Raw genomic sequence first — 20,538 nt, 5'->3', positions numbered from 1 at the left:
ACTGGCTGGGTCCATAAAAGGGAGCTACCCCCTTGTCCCCACACTTCATTTGTTACACTCTCTCTGGAGAAGTGTTCCCCAGTGCACCAGCCACTGATTCTGCTGCATGTTCTGGTGCATGATGCTAATGAGAAGATAAAGCTGCTTGTCTTTGCTTTGCAAACCTAGAAGCCTCCTTTGTCTTTCAGTTTTGCCCACATCCCAGGAAGATGGCTTATCACCAGCAATGCAAACAGCCCTGCCTGCCTCCTCCATGCTGTGAGACCAAGTGCACCGCTAAATGCCTGGATCCCTGCTGCAAAGTCTGTGTGACCAAGTGTGTGACAAAATGCCTGGATCCCTGCTGCAAAGTCTGTGTGAAGAAGTGCACTACATGCGTGCATCCATGTTCATGTCCATGTCCATGCCCTCAAAAGTGCCTTCCATGCCCTCCATGCCTTCCAAAATGCCCACCTGTGCAGGACTGCTGCAAAGAAAAGAAGCTCTGTTAGTGCCCACGGAACCACCAATGTCTACGGAATGAAAATGAATTGAAGTCTCCTGCATAGTAGCTTCCTCCTGACTTCGCTGGTCTGGCTTTGCCCTTGCAGTGTGATGTGTTTCTAGGAATGTTTCCAGTCTCTGTCCTCACACTGTTTCTGCTTTTCCTATCCAAAGGTCAATGCCCCCCCCTTGTAACGAGAAACTGACCATCTTTGTGCCCCTGGGATATCAGATGTACTTCTTGGGAGAGATCTTGTAACACTTGTGCTGTAGACTCTTTAGTGTTGGAGATTTTCCCCCCTCTGGTCTCTTTTCCCGTCCCGCCTTTTCCTGTAGATGTGCAGCAATAAAAGCTACGATTCACATCATCGTCTGCCTCCTGCTGTTTCATTTTCTTCAGCAGTCACGTGTGCTCAGACCCAGATTCTCTTTCCCTGGGTTTCCTTTTCAAAAGGCCCTTCCCTAGGAAGTGGATGCAAGTGCCCAGAAGAAGTGATGGGGCCAGAGGCAGCAAGGAGGAGCAGAGGCAGCAGGGTACACTTGGGACAGGCCGGTACTCCTGCCTCGGTGGGACTGAACTTGTCAAACATCAGCTTGTGTTCGACAGGGCCTGAATTCCAATCCAAAACATAGGGGGTGCTCAGCACTCACGAGCCTACTGGTTCCTGTCCCGCCTGAGGTCAGCTCACAGGGCATGCCCTGGCTTAGCCCCACAGGGCGCTTGAGTGTGGAAAGTGATGAGTTCTGTGCTGCTCCCAGCTGCTGCCCTTGGGGCAGGGAGTTTGTTTATAAACAGAGGCAGGGTGATTAAGATAACAAAAGCTTGTCATTAAATTAAGTCAAGGATTGTTACATGAGGCTGAAAGCCCTGCCAGGCACTCTAGTGAAAATGGAGAGAAGTCAGTAGCAGTGTCCCCCAGGGGTCTGTAGTGGCACCAGGGCTGTTCAACAGACTGATAAATGATCTGGGAAAAGGGTAAACGGTGGGGTGGCAACATTTACAGATGATACAAAATTAATGAAGAGAGTTAAATCCAAAATAGACTGCAAAGAGCTACAAAGGGATCTCACAAAACTGGGTGACTTGGCAAGAAAATGGCAGATGAAATTCAATGTTAAATGCAAAGTAATGCACATAGCAAAATATAATCTCAACCATATCTACAAAATGATAGGGTCTAAATTAGCTGTTACACGTCAACAAAGAGAGCTTGGAGTCATTTGCAGTACTCTGGAAGCGCTATGTTTCCAGAGAAATGCAAATTTATAAGAGTCTTTCTCAGTATGCCAGTATCAACCTGAACTGCGGAAAACTCATTTTCCAGTTTCAGAAGACTTAAAAGTTATCTTCAGTCATTGATGGGACAGACACAAGTGAATAATGTAGCTGTCCTTTCCATGCATCAAGACCACACCAGGGAACTAGATGTAAGTAAGATTGCTGACAGTTTCATCCAGAAAGCTACACTGAGGGCTTGGCTACACTGGCACTTTACAGCGCTGCAACTTTCGCGCTCAGGGGTGTGAAAAAACCACCCCCCTGAGCGCTGCAAGATACAGCTCTGTAAAGTGCCAGTGTAATCAGTGCTGCAGCGCTGGGAACGCGAAAGTTGCAGCGCTGTAAAGCACCAGTGTAGCCATGGCCTGAGACATAATGTCTTTAAACTGGGATGTTAGTGAAGGCAGCTTGTAGGTGATTGCAATGATTTTAATATGCTGTAATTCACGATGATGTAGTTCAGTAGTTCATAACAATTGAATCATTATTAAAATAGTAAAGATATCAATGATAGTGTATAAATATGCTGAAAATAAACTCTCCCCAAATCTGGCAGAATCCCTCCCTCCTCCCCTCCAAACACACACACCTGTTTAAAAGCATCCACCAGCAAAAACCTCCGTTTCACTTTTCCTGGAAACTCAGCATTGCTGTATTCACCCCTCTACATTTTCACCTTTAAATTGCATAAGACGAGAAGGGAGCATTAGGATCTAGACTGACACCCTGTACAATACAGCACAGAGAATTTCACCCAGTCACCCCTATATACTTGAACCCCATATCTTGTGATTCACTAAATCATCTCTGCCAGACGGGTCTTGCTCAGAAGACTTTTAGTGACATCCCTTTGCAAATTATTTCTCCTCCTCTTGATTAGCTCGGGTTTTCCTGAGTTTGCTTGTTATTTCACTGAAGGTTCCAGAAAGGGCTGGCTTTAGGCCAATTCCACCAATTCCCCTGAATTGGGCCCCGCGCCTAAGAGGGCTCCGCACCCAGTGAGAATCTCTTCCCTGGCTAGAGGTGACTTTTTAATTTTTACTCACCTGGCGGCGCTCTGGGTCTTCGGGGACACTCTGGTGGTGGGTCCTTCGCTTGCTCTGGGTCTTCAGCGGCACTTCGGCGGCGGATCCTTCAGTGCCGCCGAAGACCTGGAGCGAGTGAAGGACCCGCCGCCGAAGTGCCGCTGCAGACTCAGAGCACTGCCTGGTGAGTACAAGCCCCAAGTGTGTTTTACGTTTATTTTTTTTATGTATAGTCATCCCTGCCAGGGGCCCGTCGAAACTGTTCGAAGTGGGCCCTGCACTTCCTAAAGCCCGCCCTGGTTCCAGAGGTTTATCCTTCCACAGACTGTTAATTCTCTTATGGGATCAGGAACGTCCATGTAGGATGTAACTGACTGCGTAGGTACCCTCAGATATTGCTCACATCCTAGAGACTCACTCTGTACAATTCCACTATCGTGTGTTCAGCTCTGGAATAATTGAATTCTCCAGCCTTCATCCAACCTTCAATTATTGTTGTGTTGAAATCTAGCTTGTAGTTCCTGGAATCATCTGCCTCCTGGTGTTTGCTTTGCCCTCTCTTTGTCTCTTTAATCACTGCTTGTCTCCTGTCTCGTCCATTTCAAGCTCTCTTCTGTTTCACTTTAAAAGACCCACAAAGCCTGAAAAGCGAGGAAAGCAAAATTCCGAGATAAGCCTGGGTGACTTCGTACAAATCCGTAAACCTAAAAAGATGCAAAGGAGAAAAGACCTTCTGAGCTTTTCTTACGCTGCACTGTTCTCTGGGTGCCAAAAATAAGTCAACTCGCATCAGGCAAGTCCTCCCACTTCTTTGCCAGCCTTTCATCTAAAGGCGTGTCAGTGCTGGTGAAGTTAAGGGAGAGCTATTGTTATTACTTCATATTTCATTAGCTCCTCACGATCCCACTGAGACTGGGGCTGCATGCGTCAAGGGCTGAGCAGACACGTCGCAGGACACAGTCCCTTCCCCTGAAGGTGGTAGAATCTGGGCACAATCCTGGTACAGAGGTAAGGCCAAAGAGCATCATTAGTGGTCCAGGACCCCATTGTGCTAGGGGCTGCACAAACATATAAGGAAAATATGGTTCTGGTCCCAAGTAGCTTACAATGAGGCAAATCTCTACAACAGTTTCTCTTTTGAAAAAAGAGAAAGAAAGGAAACAACCACCCAAGATAAGTGAAAAAGGAACACGAGGTTCCTGACACATGTATGGTAAGTTCTCATTCTATGATTTAAATCAATTAAAACTCTTGTCATGCTTGTTCAGAATGCTCACCATCCTGTGTAAATAGCATAACATGGGTGACTTTTCCAGTCCATATTGGGGTAATTATAATTCCAAACTCACACTGATGGCACCTTAGATATGTACATTTTATTAACATAATGTAAATGAACAGGGTATTGCTATCCCACCTGCACAAAGGTCTTACACTAGAGGATGTTGAAGAGAAGCTATTACATTTAGACATTTTTATATAAGAAGGTCCAGAGAACTCAAATCCAAGAGTTTGCTAAGAGCTGGTTGAGGAGGTCACTGGACCATGGCTGGAAGGTTAAGCTAGAGAAATTCAGACTGGAAAATATTAACAGTGTGATTAGCCATTGGAACCATTTCCCAGCTGTGGTTGTGGATTCTCCATCGCTGACCATTTTTAAATCAAGATTGGATGTTTGTCTAGAGTCTATGCTCTAGAGGTTATTCTGGGCTAGTTCTGTGGCCAGTGTTGTACAAGAGACCAGATGAGATGATCAGAGTGGTCTCTTCTGGCCTTGGAATCTATGAATGTCCAGTGTATATAGCAGGAAGCCACTACTAAGCGAAGACACAATGTCAGATGATAATGACCCCAAATATTTCTTGTAGCAGGACTAAGAGTGGAGACTGTCCTACCGTTAAAAATACTGGGGTATTCGTTATTCCGACATCAACTCCGTGCGTATAGAAGCGTGCAAGGGAACTGCATTTTGGCAGGAATGGAAAAATACCAGTAGCAGGTCAGACCAAAGCTCAGTATAGTCTAGTATTGTGTCTCTCACAGTGATCACTACAAGGTATCTCAGAAGAAGGTACAAGAATGTCTGCGAAGGGAAACTTATGGAAATATGTAAGAATCAATTTTAGAAAGAAAATAAGCCAGTTCTTTATTGAATTGTTTTTTTCCAATTGGAATTATGTGGGTCATGTGCTAGAACTTACAAACAGCATTTGCTCAGACAGTGTCACGTGCGTCTCCTTAAAATAATTATAACTAATTATTAAAATACTTATTAAAACTCTTGATGCAAGCAGCTAATTGAAGAATCTGTAGCTGGAGGAAGTTTGAATTGTGAAAAATCAAACCTATATAGCCCTGCGTGTCTCATTTCTGGGCACCTGGCCATGGTAATGATATAAAAAATCTCCCACATAATGTCTGACGCATGCCAGTGTTTATGGATACTATCAGTAAGACCTTATTGAAGAGTGTATGAATCCTGTGGAAATTCAAGATATTTTCTCATAACAGTTTCTTCTATTGCTCAACCAACCATTGGTTTTCTAGCACGGCCAAGTTCTGGTGGGCTCTATTCAGTACCCAAAACAATAAAGTACATTAGAGGCAGGGCTGACTAACTTAACAAGGCCTCCCCCTGCATGGTGGCTTTTGCAGCAAGTCCTTTCCCACCTGAATCAGAGCTCTGAGGTACTGCACAGTCCTTTCTCTTGACATCCTTTCGGGGAGTCTTTGAGATTTTGAAGAGCCTCTTCAGAAGGAAACGAGAGCTGCGGGATCTTAGATAACTGGTTGCGATACAGAAACATCCACATTAACCAAAAAATACACTCTGTGGGATAGCAGAGAGATCAAGGAGAGATTGGAGATTACGGAAAATGTTGAGAATCACTGGTATGGAAAAGAACCGGGTTTAAAGTACTTTATAGACCTAGCATCCTTGTGTTTTCCCGAGTAATTGTTAGAGGCCAAGGAAACTGGAGATCCTCTCTCCCTCTCTTCTCACAATTGTCACAGTGATGCTCCCTTGTCATGGGTGGGTTGTATCCCTCTCTAGTGACTACTCAACAGGAAATGGAATTTCAAGGTGACAGGTGATCGGTAATAATGTTACTACTTCACTCAGGTGGTTGAGGTCTGAGTTATAACCCTGATGTCCCACATTCGAAAACAATTGCAGACTTGTCGTGGGAACTGTTGCATCAGCACATACCCCTCCTTGTCTTTTTTTCTGATATGGGTTATCACAGAATATCAGGGTTGGAAGGGACCTCAGGAGGTCATCTAGCCCAACCCCCTGCTCAAAGCAGGACCAATCCCCAACTAAATCATCCCAATGACTGACTCATCTTCTATCCCTTAAAACAGCGTATTCCAGAAGTATGGCATGAAAATGAATATGGGGCACTGCCTGTGGAGCTCAGTCTTATTGCTCCTTCCAAAGAAAAGGATTTAATAGATTAAAAAAAACCCAGCCATATTTGATGCTAGTTCTGCCTGTTGAGTCACTTGCATGTCACCAGGCAGTACATCTAGTTTTCCTGAACCAGTTTGACATTGGAATCAATGGAGTTACTCCAGAGATGTATTTGACCATCAGGTTGTAATCAGCAGTGGATGAGAACACTAAATTGACGGGCAAAGATAATCCTGGAACTCACAGTCCCTTCTGAAACGATACTATTATGTATTGGAATTGCCATAGACCCAGGTGTCCTTTGAATGGACCTAGACTCCATTAAGCTAGGTGCTATACAAACACCACCTGGATCTGGCCTCATTTTCACAGCTGCATCCAATGTGCTGAAAGACAGATACTCAGAATCCTGGAGTCTGGCTAGCTTGACCAGAGAGCAAGTGTGAAAAATCAAGATGGGGGAGAGGGGAGCAGGATAATGAGGAGGTAGTAGGGTAGTATGTAAGTCAAATCCCTTAATAATTGGGACCGTCCCAATAATATCAGAACATCTGGTCACCCTAAGTCTTACGCACCTTTGAGGTGTGGATGTATTGGGAAGTTACAGCGCAAGGCGGGTAGCTGGTGGCAGTAGTTGAATATGGCAGAATATTATGAAGCCAGTTAGTGGGTATCAGCAGTATTGTCAGGCCGAAGTGCTAAAAAGGCATGAGTGGGTCCCAAAATCACGAGAATTAAAAAAACTCAATGGTTTTGTGGCTGAGCTGCTGCAGCAGGCAGAACCCCTCTGACAGCTGAGCTGGTCCAGCTCCCCATGGGTGCAGTGCACCTGGATACCCCCTGGGAATTCAGGCCCTGTAACATATACACAGCAATGAACAGACAGGGGAGGCGCTGAGCAGGGAACACGACCTGCTGCTTGCCTCTTTCAGTCCCACAGAGGCAGAGAACCGGCCTGTCTCACCTATACCCTGCTGCCTCTGCTCCTCCTTGCTGCCTCTTACCCCATCACTTCTTCTGGGCACCAGCCACCACTTCCTAGAGTTGGGTCTTTTTAAAAGGAAACCAAAGGAAGGAGAATCTGGGTCTGAGCACACGTGACTGCTGAAGAGAATGAAACAGCAGGAGGCAGACGATGATGTGAATCATAGCTTTTATTGCTGCGCATCTACATTAAAAGACAGGAGGGGAAAAGAGACCAGAAGGGGGAAATCTCCAGCACTAAAAAGCGTACAGCACAAGTGTTACAGGATCTGTCCCAGGCACAGCTGATGTCCCAGGGGCACAAAGACGGTCAGTTACTCGTTACAAGGGAAGGCATTGACCTCTGGATACGAGAGACAGAAGCAGTGTGCAGTGTGCGGACAGAGACTGGAAACGTTCCTAAAAACACGTCACACTGCAAGGGGAAAGCCAGACCAGCGGAGTGAGGAGAGAGCTTCTGCGCAAGGGGTTGTAATTCATTTTCATTCTGTAGACATCGGTGGTTCCGTAGGCACTAACAGAGCTTCTTTTCTTTGCAGCAGTCTTGCACAGGTGGGCATTTTGGAAGGCATGGAGGGCACGGAGGGCACTTTTGATGGCATGGAGGGCAAGGAAGGCATTTTTGAGGACATGGAGGACATGGAAGACACTTTTGAGGGCATGGACTTGGATGCACGCATGTAGTGCACTTCTTCACACAGACTTTGCAGCAGGGATCCATGCATTTTGTCACACATTTGGTCACACAGACTTTGCAGCAGGGATCCACGCATTTGTCACACACTTGGTCACACAGACTTTGCAGCAGGGATCCAGGCATTTGGTGGTGCACTTGGTCACACAGCAAGGAGGGGGCAGGCAGGTCTGTTTGCATTGCTGCTGGTAAGCCATCTTCCTGGGACGTGGGCAAAACTGAAAGACAAAGGAGGCTTCTAGGTTTGCAAAATCAAGACAAACAGAATCATCTTCTCATTTGCATCATGCACCTGAACATTCAGCAGGATCAGAGGCTGATGCACTCGGGGACACTTCTCCAGAGAGAGCATTGCCATTGAAAACCACTTCAGAAAGAACAAAGAAGAGGGAGGATGGACTGAAATGCCACTCTGAAGGTTTGCAATGGGATTAGTGAAATAACTTCAACATAGTTAAGCAAAATACTCTTGCGACCAGTAATATATTTCTGCAGAAGAAAGCAAAGCATTCAGTGCAATAGGTACTATCAGGTTTAAACAGTTATCCTGAGATTAATAGCAGGGCAAGAGAAACAGAATGTGTTTAACAGTATTTGTAACCATCAATCATTTCTGCATTCAAATATTTTTCTGCTAGAAGAGTTAAATAAACCACTCAGCGCTTCTGAATGTGCAGGTGGCACTGGTAGAGATCTCTCTGGAATCTCATCATTATCACAGTCTGTAGGGGTGACTGAGCCTGATGCAACTGATCTAAGGGTAGAGTTTTCAGCTCAACTTTTCAAAAACCCCAAATGAACAGTCAGTTCCTTTGGCCTCTTGTGTTCCAAACTAAATATTCAAGAATGGAAGTGCATTTGTGCAAATGTTTTCTTCCCAGGTCCTGAGGCTGCACGAATGCATCTGGAGTTATATTTCCAGCACAGAGCAGTTTGACTTTTATGGGTGGTGACTCCTTGAATCTACTTACTGCCTTCCTTTCATTGGGGGGATGTGTATGCAGGCAAGGCCTTTAGATTCGCTTCTATTCCCCTCTAGCTCCACAGCTGGAGTAAATCAGTGCAGTTCCACTGACGTCCACAGAATTTTGCAGGTTTTCGCTATGAAGGAATTTGGTAGTGAGAGGGCAGGTGCAATATCCCCTCCATATATTTTCAGTCTGAGTTACTTCCAGACACATCTTACTCCTTTGCCCTCAAGACTCTGACAGCTCCCTCCTCCTAGATGCTTCTTTCCCAATTCTCTCTTCTGCAGCACTGAGCCCCACCCTGCAATTCCCTGTCATACCCATTAATTTAATTTCCTGAATTAAAAAGGGATCCTGAAAGGATGGACGGAGAACATTCAGCACAAAGAGAGCTTGGTGCCATGGGAAACATTTCAGTAGCGAGAGCATTGCCATTGCAAACCACTTCAGAAAGAACAATCCTTACAGGGAATGGACTGAAATCCCTTCCTGCAGACCTGCAATGGGATTAGAGAAATACCAGCAAGACACTTACGCAAATCACTCTTGTGAACAGCAAGGAAAGGAAAGCCAAAAATGAAGCTCAGCCGTGAAATTAGCTCTTCATAATAAGAACAAGACTTACCAAGTCACCAACAGGAGCAAAGGAAGAAGCCCAGTGGATTGAGGAGCACTGGGACAGGAGCCTTTTTATATGGCTTGCATGGCCTGCTCCACGGAAATGAAGCACTCCACAGATATGCAATCCTATCTAGCTCCAATGACATAGCCTTCAATTGCTTGTTTGCATCACTATTGTTCCTAATTATTTTAAATGGACACATGTTGCATATTAGAGTAAATGCTGTTGGGAAGTCCTGTGCCTGGTCCACATACGTTATATTAGAAAAATCCAATTCAATTAACACCAGGATTCCATAAATTCCTTCTTCAGACTTCCTTGCACCTTCCTCTGAGGCATCAAGTACTGGTTGCTATTGGAGACAAGACACTGGATCGGATGGATCTTTGCTCTGAGCCATTATGGGCATATCTTCATTCCTGCTAATGTTCAGCTTCCCTCCATGTTCTACCTCCCCATGCTTTACAGACACAGAGTTGACCTTGGAGTCATGGATTCGCTGGCATTTTTAGCAGGAGGACACTTAAAATCCAGCCCAACTCTGTTAATTCTGCTAGGATAAATATTTGTCAGGCGACTCTTGATGATAAGGAGTTTGGCTTTTTATTATCTGACATTGTGTCTTCACCTAGGGGTGGCTCCTTGCCATTTTGCACTGAAATTTCATTCTAGTATTTTCTAATGAGGATGGTAAAGCTGCTGTGGCAGGGTCCATCTTGATATATACGGGATGCCAGTGCCCCCCTGTGGGGAAAGCAGTCTCCTGTCCATCTCCATTACATTACAAAATTTCAATATCTAACATGCCCATCAACATGAGCGTGGAATGGGAATTATGCAAATATGGACTGGAAAAAAACCTGTTTGTGATCCTGTTGCCACAGATGTGGCCTGTTCTGAAGAATAAAGTCAAAGAATGAAAATTTTAATTGATTTCTGTTAGGAAGCGGGAACCAATCTATGCATGTGTCGGGAAACTCATGTTCCCTTTTTACCTATAGTGGGGTCTGTCTTTCTTTCTTTCTAGATTAGAAGCCCTGGCAGCGATTTACTGAGATTGTAACATCTTTGGAACAGGAACGAAACCTAACACAGCAGGGTCTAGGTCCTCTTCCACAAGGCACCCCATTGTGCGCTGGATTCTGCCACCTTTCCCCATGTTGAGCTACACTTTTCTTAGAGGCCGTACCACTGATCTCCATGCATGTACTCATAGAGTGCTCCAGCATGAGAAAGCTGAAGCTCTCCTCCTTGGATTTGGGTTCAGCCTCTTAGGGCCTAGCAGTGCGTCCTGAAGAGCCAAATTCGCAGAAAAGATTTAAGCGGAAGTGACTGTAACAGAAGCAGAGTGCCTCCAGGAAAAGTTATTTCAAGGGGAAGTGTTATCTGAATGCAAAGCTTCTTCCCCCTGTGCTTTTCATGTTACAGCTCATCTCTCTCCATTTCCTTGGAAGGGTAATAATGATTTCTAAGAAAAACAGACCTGTTAGGAGTGTTACGCTGAATGTGCTCAGATGCCAGACAATTAGAAATACCTAAGAGTGGTAGACTATTTTTTTTATTTAATGATTTGTATTACTGCAGTTTCGAGAGGCCCCAAACGTGACAGGAAACCTATTGTGATAGATGCTGTACAAACACATAATCCCTGCCCCAAAGATTTTAATCTAGACAGGCAAAGGTTTGGACGAGAAAGAGGCAAAGGGAGGTGAAATGACTTGCCCAACATCACACAGATGGTCAGTGGCAGAGGCAGGGACATAGTCCAGTTCTCCTGACTCCCAGTGCAATGCCTCCTGTAAGGTATTTAATTATTGTGACTCACTAGGGGACAGATTCTTTTATTAGAAGGATCGAGAGGTAATTTCCCAACTTGTCTCTTCTAGGTAGGACCTGGCTCCTAGAACCCTGAGGCCCAGCTGGTGAGAATAACACACTGGAATTCCAAAGAGGAAAATACACCCATTCCAGCAGCTTCAGAGGCTGAGTCACAGGGTCTTGAGTCCAGCTGGTGCCATCTGAACCCACAGGCGGATCACACACCACAGGGCCCTGCAGCATGTGAGTCCACAATGCCCATTAACTGACTAAGCAGGAATAACAAGTGACGCAAAAGGAAGGGTCTGAAAGACACCCTAGGATGGGCTCTCAGTAACCCACAAGCGCTCGCGATTTTGGTTTTCGGTGTCATCACAGTGATGGCACCTGCAGCAGCACAGCACCCCCTAGTGGCAGAGAGTGAGTTGGTTTTGTACTGAATTGGAGAAGCATCTCCCATCCTATCCTATTCCTTCTGGTTATGGGCTTTGGTCAAAGCCTGCCCGCTATTGATAAGGGTTGGCTTTCAATGGCAGGCTCTCCGCTAGACCCATCTGACCCTTCCCAGGCCCAATAGTCCATTGTATTCACATCAAACCATAAAAAGTAAATGGGCCTTGAGAATTCGCTGTCCTCCCCTGACACTACGCACTACACACGTCTTTGTAACTACCCCATGACTTCCGAGGCCATGCCGCCAGCCTGCTCCTTTACCCCCTGTGCCTTCATCCTTGTGAATTCTCCTTCCACTTTGATACCCACCCTGTCCAAACCCACCTACTTCTGTCTCCCTGTTCCCTCTCCACACAGCATGCGCAGACACTGTGGCCATGGGCAGAGACTAAGAACCCAGCAATGACAGACTAGATCCTAGTTTTTCAGAGCCCTAATTCCTCACAGCTCTGCTCTCACTAGCAGGCTCCTAAGCACCAGGAGACCAGTTTTGTTCAAGGCCTCTTCCGGATGCCGGGTGCCAGAGCACAAGAGGTGTGACTCTGAGGAGTAAGTTCCTCAAATGCAAGCCAGCTCCACTATGGGGGTACAGACATTGATACACAGGGCCAAAGCTTTTCGAGTGTTTCTTAGGTGGCTGGTGTGGCCTAGTGGACACTTGGCTGTAAGTCTTTTCCCAGCTTTGTCACTGGCCTACTGGGTGAGTTATTTCCCCTGTGGTCCTTGGTCTATTTAGATTGCCAGCTCTTCAGAGCAGGATTGTGTCTTGTTGAGTGGCTGCTCAGCCCCTGACAGAATGAGGCCCGGATGTCTTAAAAAGAAGGAGATCAAGGAAACGCTAAGAGGAAGATGAGGCTAGGAATCGCAAGTTTGATTTAAGCACAGCCACAATTAAATGTTGGGATGGGAGCTGGGGAAACAAATTATTCCACCACTGACTATGCTATGGGTGAATTGTACAGAGTGATTCACTAGGGCATGAGCAATATCCCCGAGGATCAGAGCCAGTCAGTTACATATTACATGGGAAGACTCTGATCCCTACACTTAGTAAGAGAATTAACATAAAACTCCGACGGTTTCAGAGAAATCACTACCACAGGCAAAGCCGGGAGAACATGAGCTAAGCAGGAGTAAATTGCACAGCAACATGGGATTTGCTTTTCATTCCGTGACCGTTGATGGTTCTGTGGCTACAAAGAGTGCTTTCCTTTCGTACATGGTTAAACTCTAAAAAAGTATCTCAACCTTCGCAGCAGCAGTATAAGAGAAGGATATCCTGGATATTTCCACCTTCTTTTCAGGATAAATTTAGACACAAGTGGTTGTTGAACTCTCTGACATATCCCAGCATTTGTTATAAAATCATTCCATTTAATACCTTGTATTTCCTAAGGCTTTTGCTTTCAAAGGCATTTAGGTGTCTGTCTGAACCTCTGGTGGATTTCACACCCATATGTTAAGATGGATATAACATTTGAGCTTGATTCATGTGTTGGGCTTTGAGTTATAGATTTTTCATGGCCAAATCCCCATTAAGCTGATGAAGGCATCTGCCACCTTGCCAATTTGTGATGCTATTTAGGCTTTCAGGACAGTGGACAGAGCTGGGACAATCAGGTGTGGTCCAGCGAGATCCTTCTGTGACTGGATGACACTTTCAGTTTTCCTGAGGGTAAAAATCAGCTACTAGGGACACATGCTAAGGAGGAAATTCATCACTTGCCTAATTCCATTGCCCTTCATGATTCTGAGAAACTGGGCGAGAGAAATGAAAGCCCATGGCTATTCCTCATTCTGAAAGGATTTCTTAAAAATCCTGTGTTTTGGTGGTGATTGATGGGTAAAGTGATGTCACCTGGACAGAGCTAAGATAAAGATATCATCATGAAAATGAAATGTGCTATCATTAAAAATGTATTAAAATTCTATGATAAGTACTTCTTTTAACTTGGAATAAAATAACGCACTTCTAAAGACGGAAAAGAGTCAGAAACAATGTTCTGTGTTTGTTTTCCTGAGATTCACATGGTATATCTGTGCCACCCAGCACAATAGCAACATTCTAGCATTGTGTTCTAGTCTATTGTTTATAGTTTCTGTTAAATGCCTTAACATCTGATGCGTTCCAGTAGTGCCTTAAGCAATATGATTCACCTCTCTCACATGGTTTATTCATTCAGTCATCCACTTGCGAGTGGAATCACCTGTGGTTCATTCTTTCTCTCATCCTCTTCCAAGGCCAGTTGCGTGGGAAGAGCAGAGTTTTGTTTTGGTGGGGGTTTGTTTATAGGGATTGCTTTGAAATGTACATCCCACTGTGTGTCTGTGTTAGAGAAGGGAGGCCAAACAATTTTGTATCAGCCACTTGTAGCGTGATATGGTTTCTGGTGGTTCTTCGTCCGTGAGCAAGTTCATTCCAGACTCAGACCCAGTCCCTGTGAAATGTCCATCTCCTAAGCAGATGAGCTTTACTCCCTTCCTAACAGTTGAAGCCCTTTTGTCTCTAAGATTAATTGAGCTATCAGTGCAATGTATTTAATTATCTTAAAATGAGCTGGAAAAGTCACACAGTTTGGTGAGATGGTGACGTCTCTTACCAAACAGAGTAATTAATTCTTTTCCTCAAGAGTCCAAAGAACAGGAAGCACAGTGTGATTCTTTTGAGAGTGCTGGCCTTTTTGTCTCAGAAGGCAAGAATCCTGAACCAGAAGATCACGTGGTGAAAGTTTTCCCATGTAAACGTTAGGAGGTTTTGAATATGTTTAGCTAAGTTGGTCCTGGTCCTACAGGCTGAATTTGGAAGAGAAAGCTACATGCGAGAGTGCTGAATCAAAGATTAACAGCAAAGGGTAAAGAGAAACTGATCACACTGTGTTTCACTCTCTACCTTTTGTCTTATAGATCAAATCCACATGACTGCTAGACAAATAGAGAATTTTTGAGGTAACCTGGCAGGTTCTTTCTGAATCCCAGTATCACACATTATCTTAACTACCCATGGAGAGGCAGCCCTCCCTGTTTCCCAACTTTTGAGTGTTTGACTTTAGATGCATAAAATTCCCTTATTCTAGCCACAGCTTTTTTCCGTGCTGGAACAAGCCCAATCACTTATGCTAGAAGTGGAGCACAGTTTTGGGAAGATGCCCAATTTTGAATGAAAGCTTCCGAGTGGTGGCGAATCTACGCTATCCTTTGGGAAGCTGTTCAAGTGCTTAACAACTCTTTGTAGCTCAGAATTTTGCATCTTATTCCCACTTGGACTTTTTAAAACTTCAGCTCCCAGCCACTGGCTCTTGTACTGTCCTTGTATGACACATTAAAGAGATCTCTAGCGTACACAGAGGGAAGTGATAACTTATAGTTTATAGGAACATATTAAAAAAATGTCCTCAATATTGGTGTTTCACTTCCATGGCCAGCTAGTGTTCTGTGCTAGGCAGGCTTCTGCTCAGCTATTTGAACGCAGCCAGCCTTCTATGCAATGGAAGTTACACCGACCTAAGCGCTGGTGTGAACAGTGCTACGTTGGCAGGAGAGCATCTCACACCGACATAGCTACCCTGCTCATGGGAGTTGGAGTAATTAAGTCAATGGAGCTAAAGTGGAGCAGCTGCAAGCTCTGTCGCGCAGTCATAACATACACAGGTAGTAAGTAGGGTGTACACGTAGAAAGAAAATCCCCCGCTACAAACCCCAACCAAAACAAAACTGCACTTCCCACAATTCCCCTGTGATGAGGATGAGAGAAAGAAGAAACTAAGCCGGGGTGATGAAAGAGTGGATAAACCTGTGCAAGAGGTTAGTCAGTTGCTTAAGAAACTACTGGAAGGTGTCAGATGATGAAGATGATACAAGAGCCTAGAAACAATAAAACAAACTTTGGGTGTTTGTTGTGGAGTTCAGTCTTCTCTCAGTTTTTGAATCAAGGGGTTCTATTCCAAGTGAAACAACATATGAATCACACACATTGAATAACTTTCTACAAGGAGAGATTTTATTTCCATAATGAGAGTTTTTTATTTTAGTGACTACATCACTTTACCCATCAAACAGCTCTAACACACAGGGGGATTTTTAAGAAAGCCCTTCAGAATGAGGTGTACTCATGGGCCTTTGTATCCCTTCCCCAATTTCACAGAGTCATGGAGGGTGATGGATTTGTGCAAGAGATTAATTTGGGCCATAGTGTGTTTCCATGGTGGCTGATTTGAACCCTCTACAAAACTGACCATCATATCCTGTCATGGAAAGGTCCCTGTCGTATGGCACCAGCTATCTCTATCTCTATCTCTGGAAGAGATATTTAGCAACAGGGGTAGGGTGACCAGACAGCAAGTGTGAAAAATTGGGACAGGGGATGGGGGGTAATAGGAGCCAATATAAAAAAAAGCCCCAAATATCGGGACTGACCCTATAAAATCGGGACATCTGGTCACCCTAAACAGGGGTCTCAGTGCTTAGGAGCCTGCTGTGAGGGATTAGGGCTCGGAGGAAATGGGATCTAGTCTGTCAGAGATGGGTTCTTAGTCTCTGCCCATGGCCACAGTGTTTGTGCGTGCTGTATAGAGAGGGAGCAGAGAGACAGAAGTAGGTGGGTTTGGACAAGGGTGGACACCAAAGTGGGAGGAAAATTCTCAGGGCGGCAAAGGCTGTGGTGGAGCAGGCTGGGGACATGGCAGCCGAAGTTATAGAGGAGTTACCCAGACTGATGTAGAGAGAGTGTTGCAGGATGGCAGCTAACGTTCACGGCCCATTTGCTTTTTATGATTTGATATGAACACAGTGGAATATTGGTCCTGGAGAGAGTCAGATGGGTCTAGCAGAGAGCCTGCCATTGAAGGGGAACCCTTACCAACAGCAGAGAGGCTTTGACCTAAGCCTTAACCAGGAGAGATATGACGGGCGATGCTTCTCCGACTCGATACCAAACCAATGCCCTGGTGCAGCACTAGGGGGTGCTGTGGTGCTGAGGGTGCTGTCTTTGCATTGACATTTAAAATGAAAATCCCCAAACAATCATAGGCATTAAGAGCCCATCCAAGGACGTCTTTCAGCCCCTTCCTTTTGTGTCATTTGTTATTCCCGCTTAATCAGTTAATGGGCACTGTGGACTCTCATGCTGCAAGGCCCTGACCATGTATGATCCTCCTGTGAGACGGTGACTCAGCCACTGAATGTGTCAACGTGGGTGTAACTTCCTCTTTGGAATTCCAGTGTATCAGTTCTTACCAGCCGGGCCTCTGGATTCTGGGAGAAGGACTTGGGAAATTACCTCTGCCGGGATTGTTCTGATAAAGGAGACCTTCCCCTATGAGTTACAATAATTAAATACCTTGTAGAAGGAAGCATGATATTGAGGATATAAGTCATTGTATTGCGAGTGAGGAGAAATGTGTTTTATTCCTGACTTTGCCACTGACCTCCAGTGTGACTGTGGTCAAGTCACTTCACCCCATGCTGTACAAGTGCATAAAAATATGGTTCCTGTCCCAGTGAGCTTACAAGGTATTTTAATCTCTGCAAAGAAAGAAAGAAAGAAAGAAAAAGGCACTTCCTGACACATACCTGGCTAGGTTCTCATTTCCTGATTTAAATAAATTAAAACTTTCCAACTTGTGTCATTCCTATTCAGAACACTTCACTGTCCTGTGTAAACAGGATAACACCACCACCAGGTGGTTCACTCCATGTTTTCAGTCATTACAGCACTGAACTAATGATTGAATTAGTCAGTTTGGTAAAAATTGTCACCAGAACACATAATCTCATGACTTTTCCTGTCAATATTGTTGGGATTCCCCCCAGACCTATTCCACTTGCTTCCCCAAGAGTTCAGTTCGACTCCAGTTTTGTCACTCAGCTTCCTTTGTTTTGCATACAGCAAAGGTCCACTGAGTTGGTCCTACTCAAGCCTAGGGCACAGGTGCGAGGCATATCACACAGGTAATGTTACACAGCAAACCTCTTGCTTTATACATATTTATACGTTCCATTGCATTTACTGTTCATTGCATCACACTTCTGGGGATTACTATGGTCACTGTAAAGCATGCTCTGGCCACACTCGCCTTACTCCTTGCATCAACTTATGTTCCAGGCTTATCTTATCCATTGTTATCATGTCCATTGTCAGTGATCCTTGTGGTGTTCCCCGTACCTCAGCTAGGACAGACATTCTGTTTCCCGGCTGCTGATCCATTTACCTCCCTAATTCTGCCTTCCCAGAAATGAGGCCTCACCCATGACCAATTACTCACGTCAAACCAGATAATTGCAATTCCTGGCATCTTAGGTATGTAAAAGACGTTAATGTGATGGGAATGGATAGGAAATGGCTATCAATTTTAGGGGGCACCAGCACCCCATATATTTAAAGAGGGACCCCCACTACAAGGAGTTTACAATATATGTTAGATTATCATATATTAGGATTAGACTGAAGTTGCAGTGCAAAATGGCAAGAAGCCACCACTAGGTGAAGAGACAATGTCAGATAATATAGACCCAAACTTCCTATCATCAGGAGTTACCTGACAAATCTTTATTTTAGCAGGACTAACAGCGTGGAGAGTGTCCTATTGGGGCACCCAGGATCCCAGTGTCAGCTCTGTGCCTCTGCCATGAAGGGGATTTGTACATTAGCAGGAACAGAGCAATTCATCCCGAAGATCCATCTAGTTCAGTATCCTGGCTCCGACAATGACTAGTATCAGATGCCTCAGAGGAAGATGCCAGCAAGCATGCAGAAGGAATGTATAGAGATCCATAAGAATTCATTTATTGAAGCAAAGAATCCCAGTTCTTTAATGAATGATTTTTTTCCAATTTGAATTACCTAGATTAGGTGTTACAAGTTACACACAGCATTTCCTCAAATAATGTCATGTGTCTCCTTAAAACAATTATAATCATTAAAATAATTATTCAAAATAGTGATGCAACCAAGCAATTGAAGACTCTGTACATGGAGGAGGTTTGGATTGCAAAAAACCTCAACCCCATAGCTCTGAGGTGTCTCATTTCTGGACACCAGGCCACAGAAACCATATAAAAAGGCTTACACCTCAATGCTCCTCAATCCACTCGGCTTCTTCGCTTGCTGTTGTCGGTGAATTGGGTAAGTCTCCCTGATTATTGGGAGCTAACTTTATGGCTGGGATTTCATTTTTTGCTTTCTTCTCCTTCTGAAATATATTACTGCTCACAAGAGGGCTTTGCTTAAGTATCTTGACTTTAATTCACTAATCCCATTGAAAGGCTTCATGGTGGGATTTCAGTCCATCCTCCTTCGTGCATGTTCTTTCTGCAGTGGTTTGCAATGGTGATGCTCTCTCTGGAGAAGTGTCCCTAGTGCACCAGCCTCTGATTCTGCTGAGTGGTCTGGTGCATGACACTAATAAGAAAATACAGTTGCTTGTCTTGATTTTGAAAACCCTGAAAGCTCCTTTTTCTTTCAGTTTTGCCCACATCCCAGGAAGATGGCTTACCAGCAGCAATGCAAACAGCCCTGCCTGCCTCCTCCATGCTGTGTGAAGCAGTGCAAGACTAAATGCGTGGATCCGTGCCCTCCGTGCCCTCCTAAGTGTGTGGATCTGTGCCCTCCTAAGTGCGTGGATCCGTACCCTCCTAAATGTGTGGATCCGTGCCCTCCCAAGTGTGTGGATCCGTACCCTCCTAAGTGCGTGGATCCGTGCCCTCCCAAGTGCGTGGATCCGTGCCCTCCCAAGTGTGTGCATCCGTGCCCTCCTAAGTGCGTGGATCCATGCCCTCCTAAATGTGTGGATCCATGCCCTCCTAAGTGCGTGGATCCGTGCCCTCCTAAGTGTGTGGATCCGTGCCCTCCTAAGTGTGTGGATGTGTGCCCTCCATGCCTTCCGTGCCCACCTCTGCAGCAGTGCTGCCAAAAAAAGAAGTTCTGTTAGTGCCCATGGAACCACCGACGTCCAGGGAATAAGAATGAATTACAACCCCTCGCTCAGTAGCTGTCTCCTCACTCCGCTTGTTTGGCATTCTCCCTGCAGTGTGACGGGTTTCTGGGAATGTTTCTAATCTCTGTCTTTACTTTGTAAACTCCTTCTGTTATCAATATCAAGGCCTTCCCTTGGAATATGTAACTGACCAACTTTGTACCCCTGGGATATTGCATATGGCCAGGAGAGGGATCCTGTATCACTTGTGCTGTAGATCGGTTGTTGTTAGAAAATTTCCCCAGCTGGTCTCTTTTCCCCTCCCGTCTTGTAAAGTAGATGTGCAGCAATAAAAACTACGATCCGCAGCATTGCCTGCCTCCTGGTGTTTCATTCCCTTTAGCAGTCACTAGCTGTCAGACCCAGATTCTCCTTTCTTTTAAAAAGACCCTTCCCTTAGAGAGTAGTCACTGGTGCCTAGAAGAAATGCCGGAGGTGCAGAGGCAGCAGGGAACACATGAGACAGGCCAAACAGCAGCCTGTGTTCCCTGCTCAGCGCCTCCCCTCTCCGCTGCCTGTGGTGTATGTGCTAGAGAGCCAGAATGGCCATGGTGTCAGCCAGGCATGGGCAGGTGGGGCCAGCCAACGCCTCGATGTCAGAGGGGTACTGCATGCAGCAGGATATCAGGCACACGATTCTAGTTTCCTAATTCCAAGTTCACCAAAACTGATCATTACTAAAACCTCATCATTCTTGGGGCCTGACTCATGATTTTTGAACTCTTCCAATTGGCTGTCATAAGAAACAGGAGTGTAGCCACACTGGGTCAGGCCAATGGTCCCTCTATCCTAGTATCCTGTCTTCCCACAGTGGCCAGTGCCAGATG

The 20,538-nt window shown here is 45.2% G+C and overlaps 1 protein-coding gene across 1 annotated transcript; it reads left to right on the top strand.

Annotated features, from left to right (window-relative positions):
• The first annotated feature begins 209 nt into the window (after nt 1–209).
• On the top strand, nt 210–19,666 carry LOC142047570 (uncharacterized). Its single transcript, XM_075071374.1, has 2 exons — nt 210–350; nt 19,202–19,666. The coding sequence occupies exons 1-2, from the start codon at nt 210–212 to the stop codon at nt 19,664–19,666; spliced, it is 606 nt and encodes a 201-aa protein (XP_074927475.1).
• Nucleotides 19,667–20,538: the final 872 nt, after the last annotated feature.

This window comes from Chelonoidis abingdonii, chromosome 11 (genome assembly GCF_003597395.2).
Source record: "Chelonoidis abingdonii isolate Lonesome George chromosome 11, CheloAbing_2.0, whole genome shotgun sequence".
NCBI lineage: Eukaryota > Metazoa > Chordata > Testudines > Testudinidae > Chelonoidis > Chelonoidis abingdonii.
The sequence above is the reverse complement of the archived record's forward strand: the minus strand, read 5'-3'. Positions and strand labels throughout refer to the sequence as shown.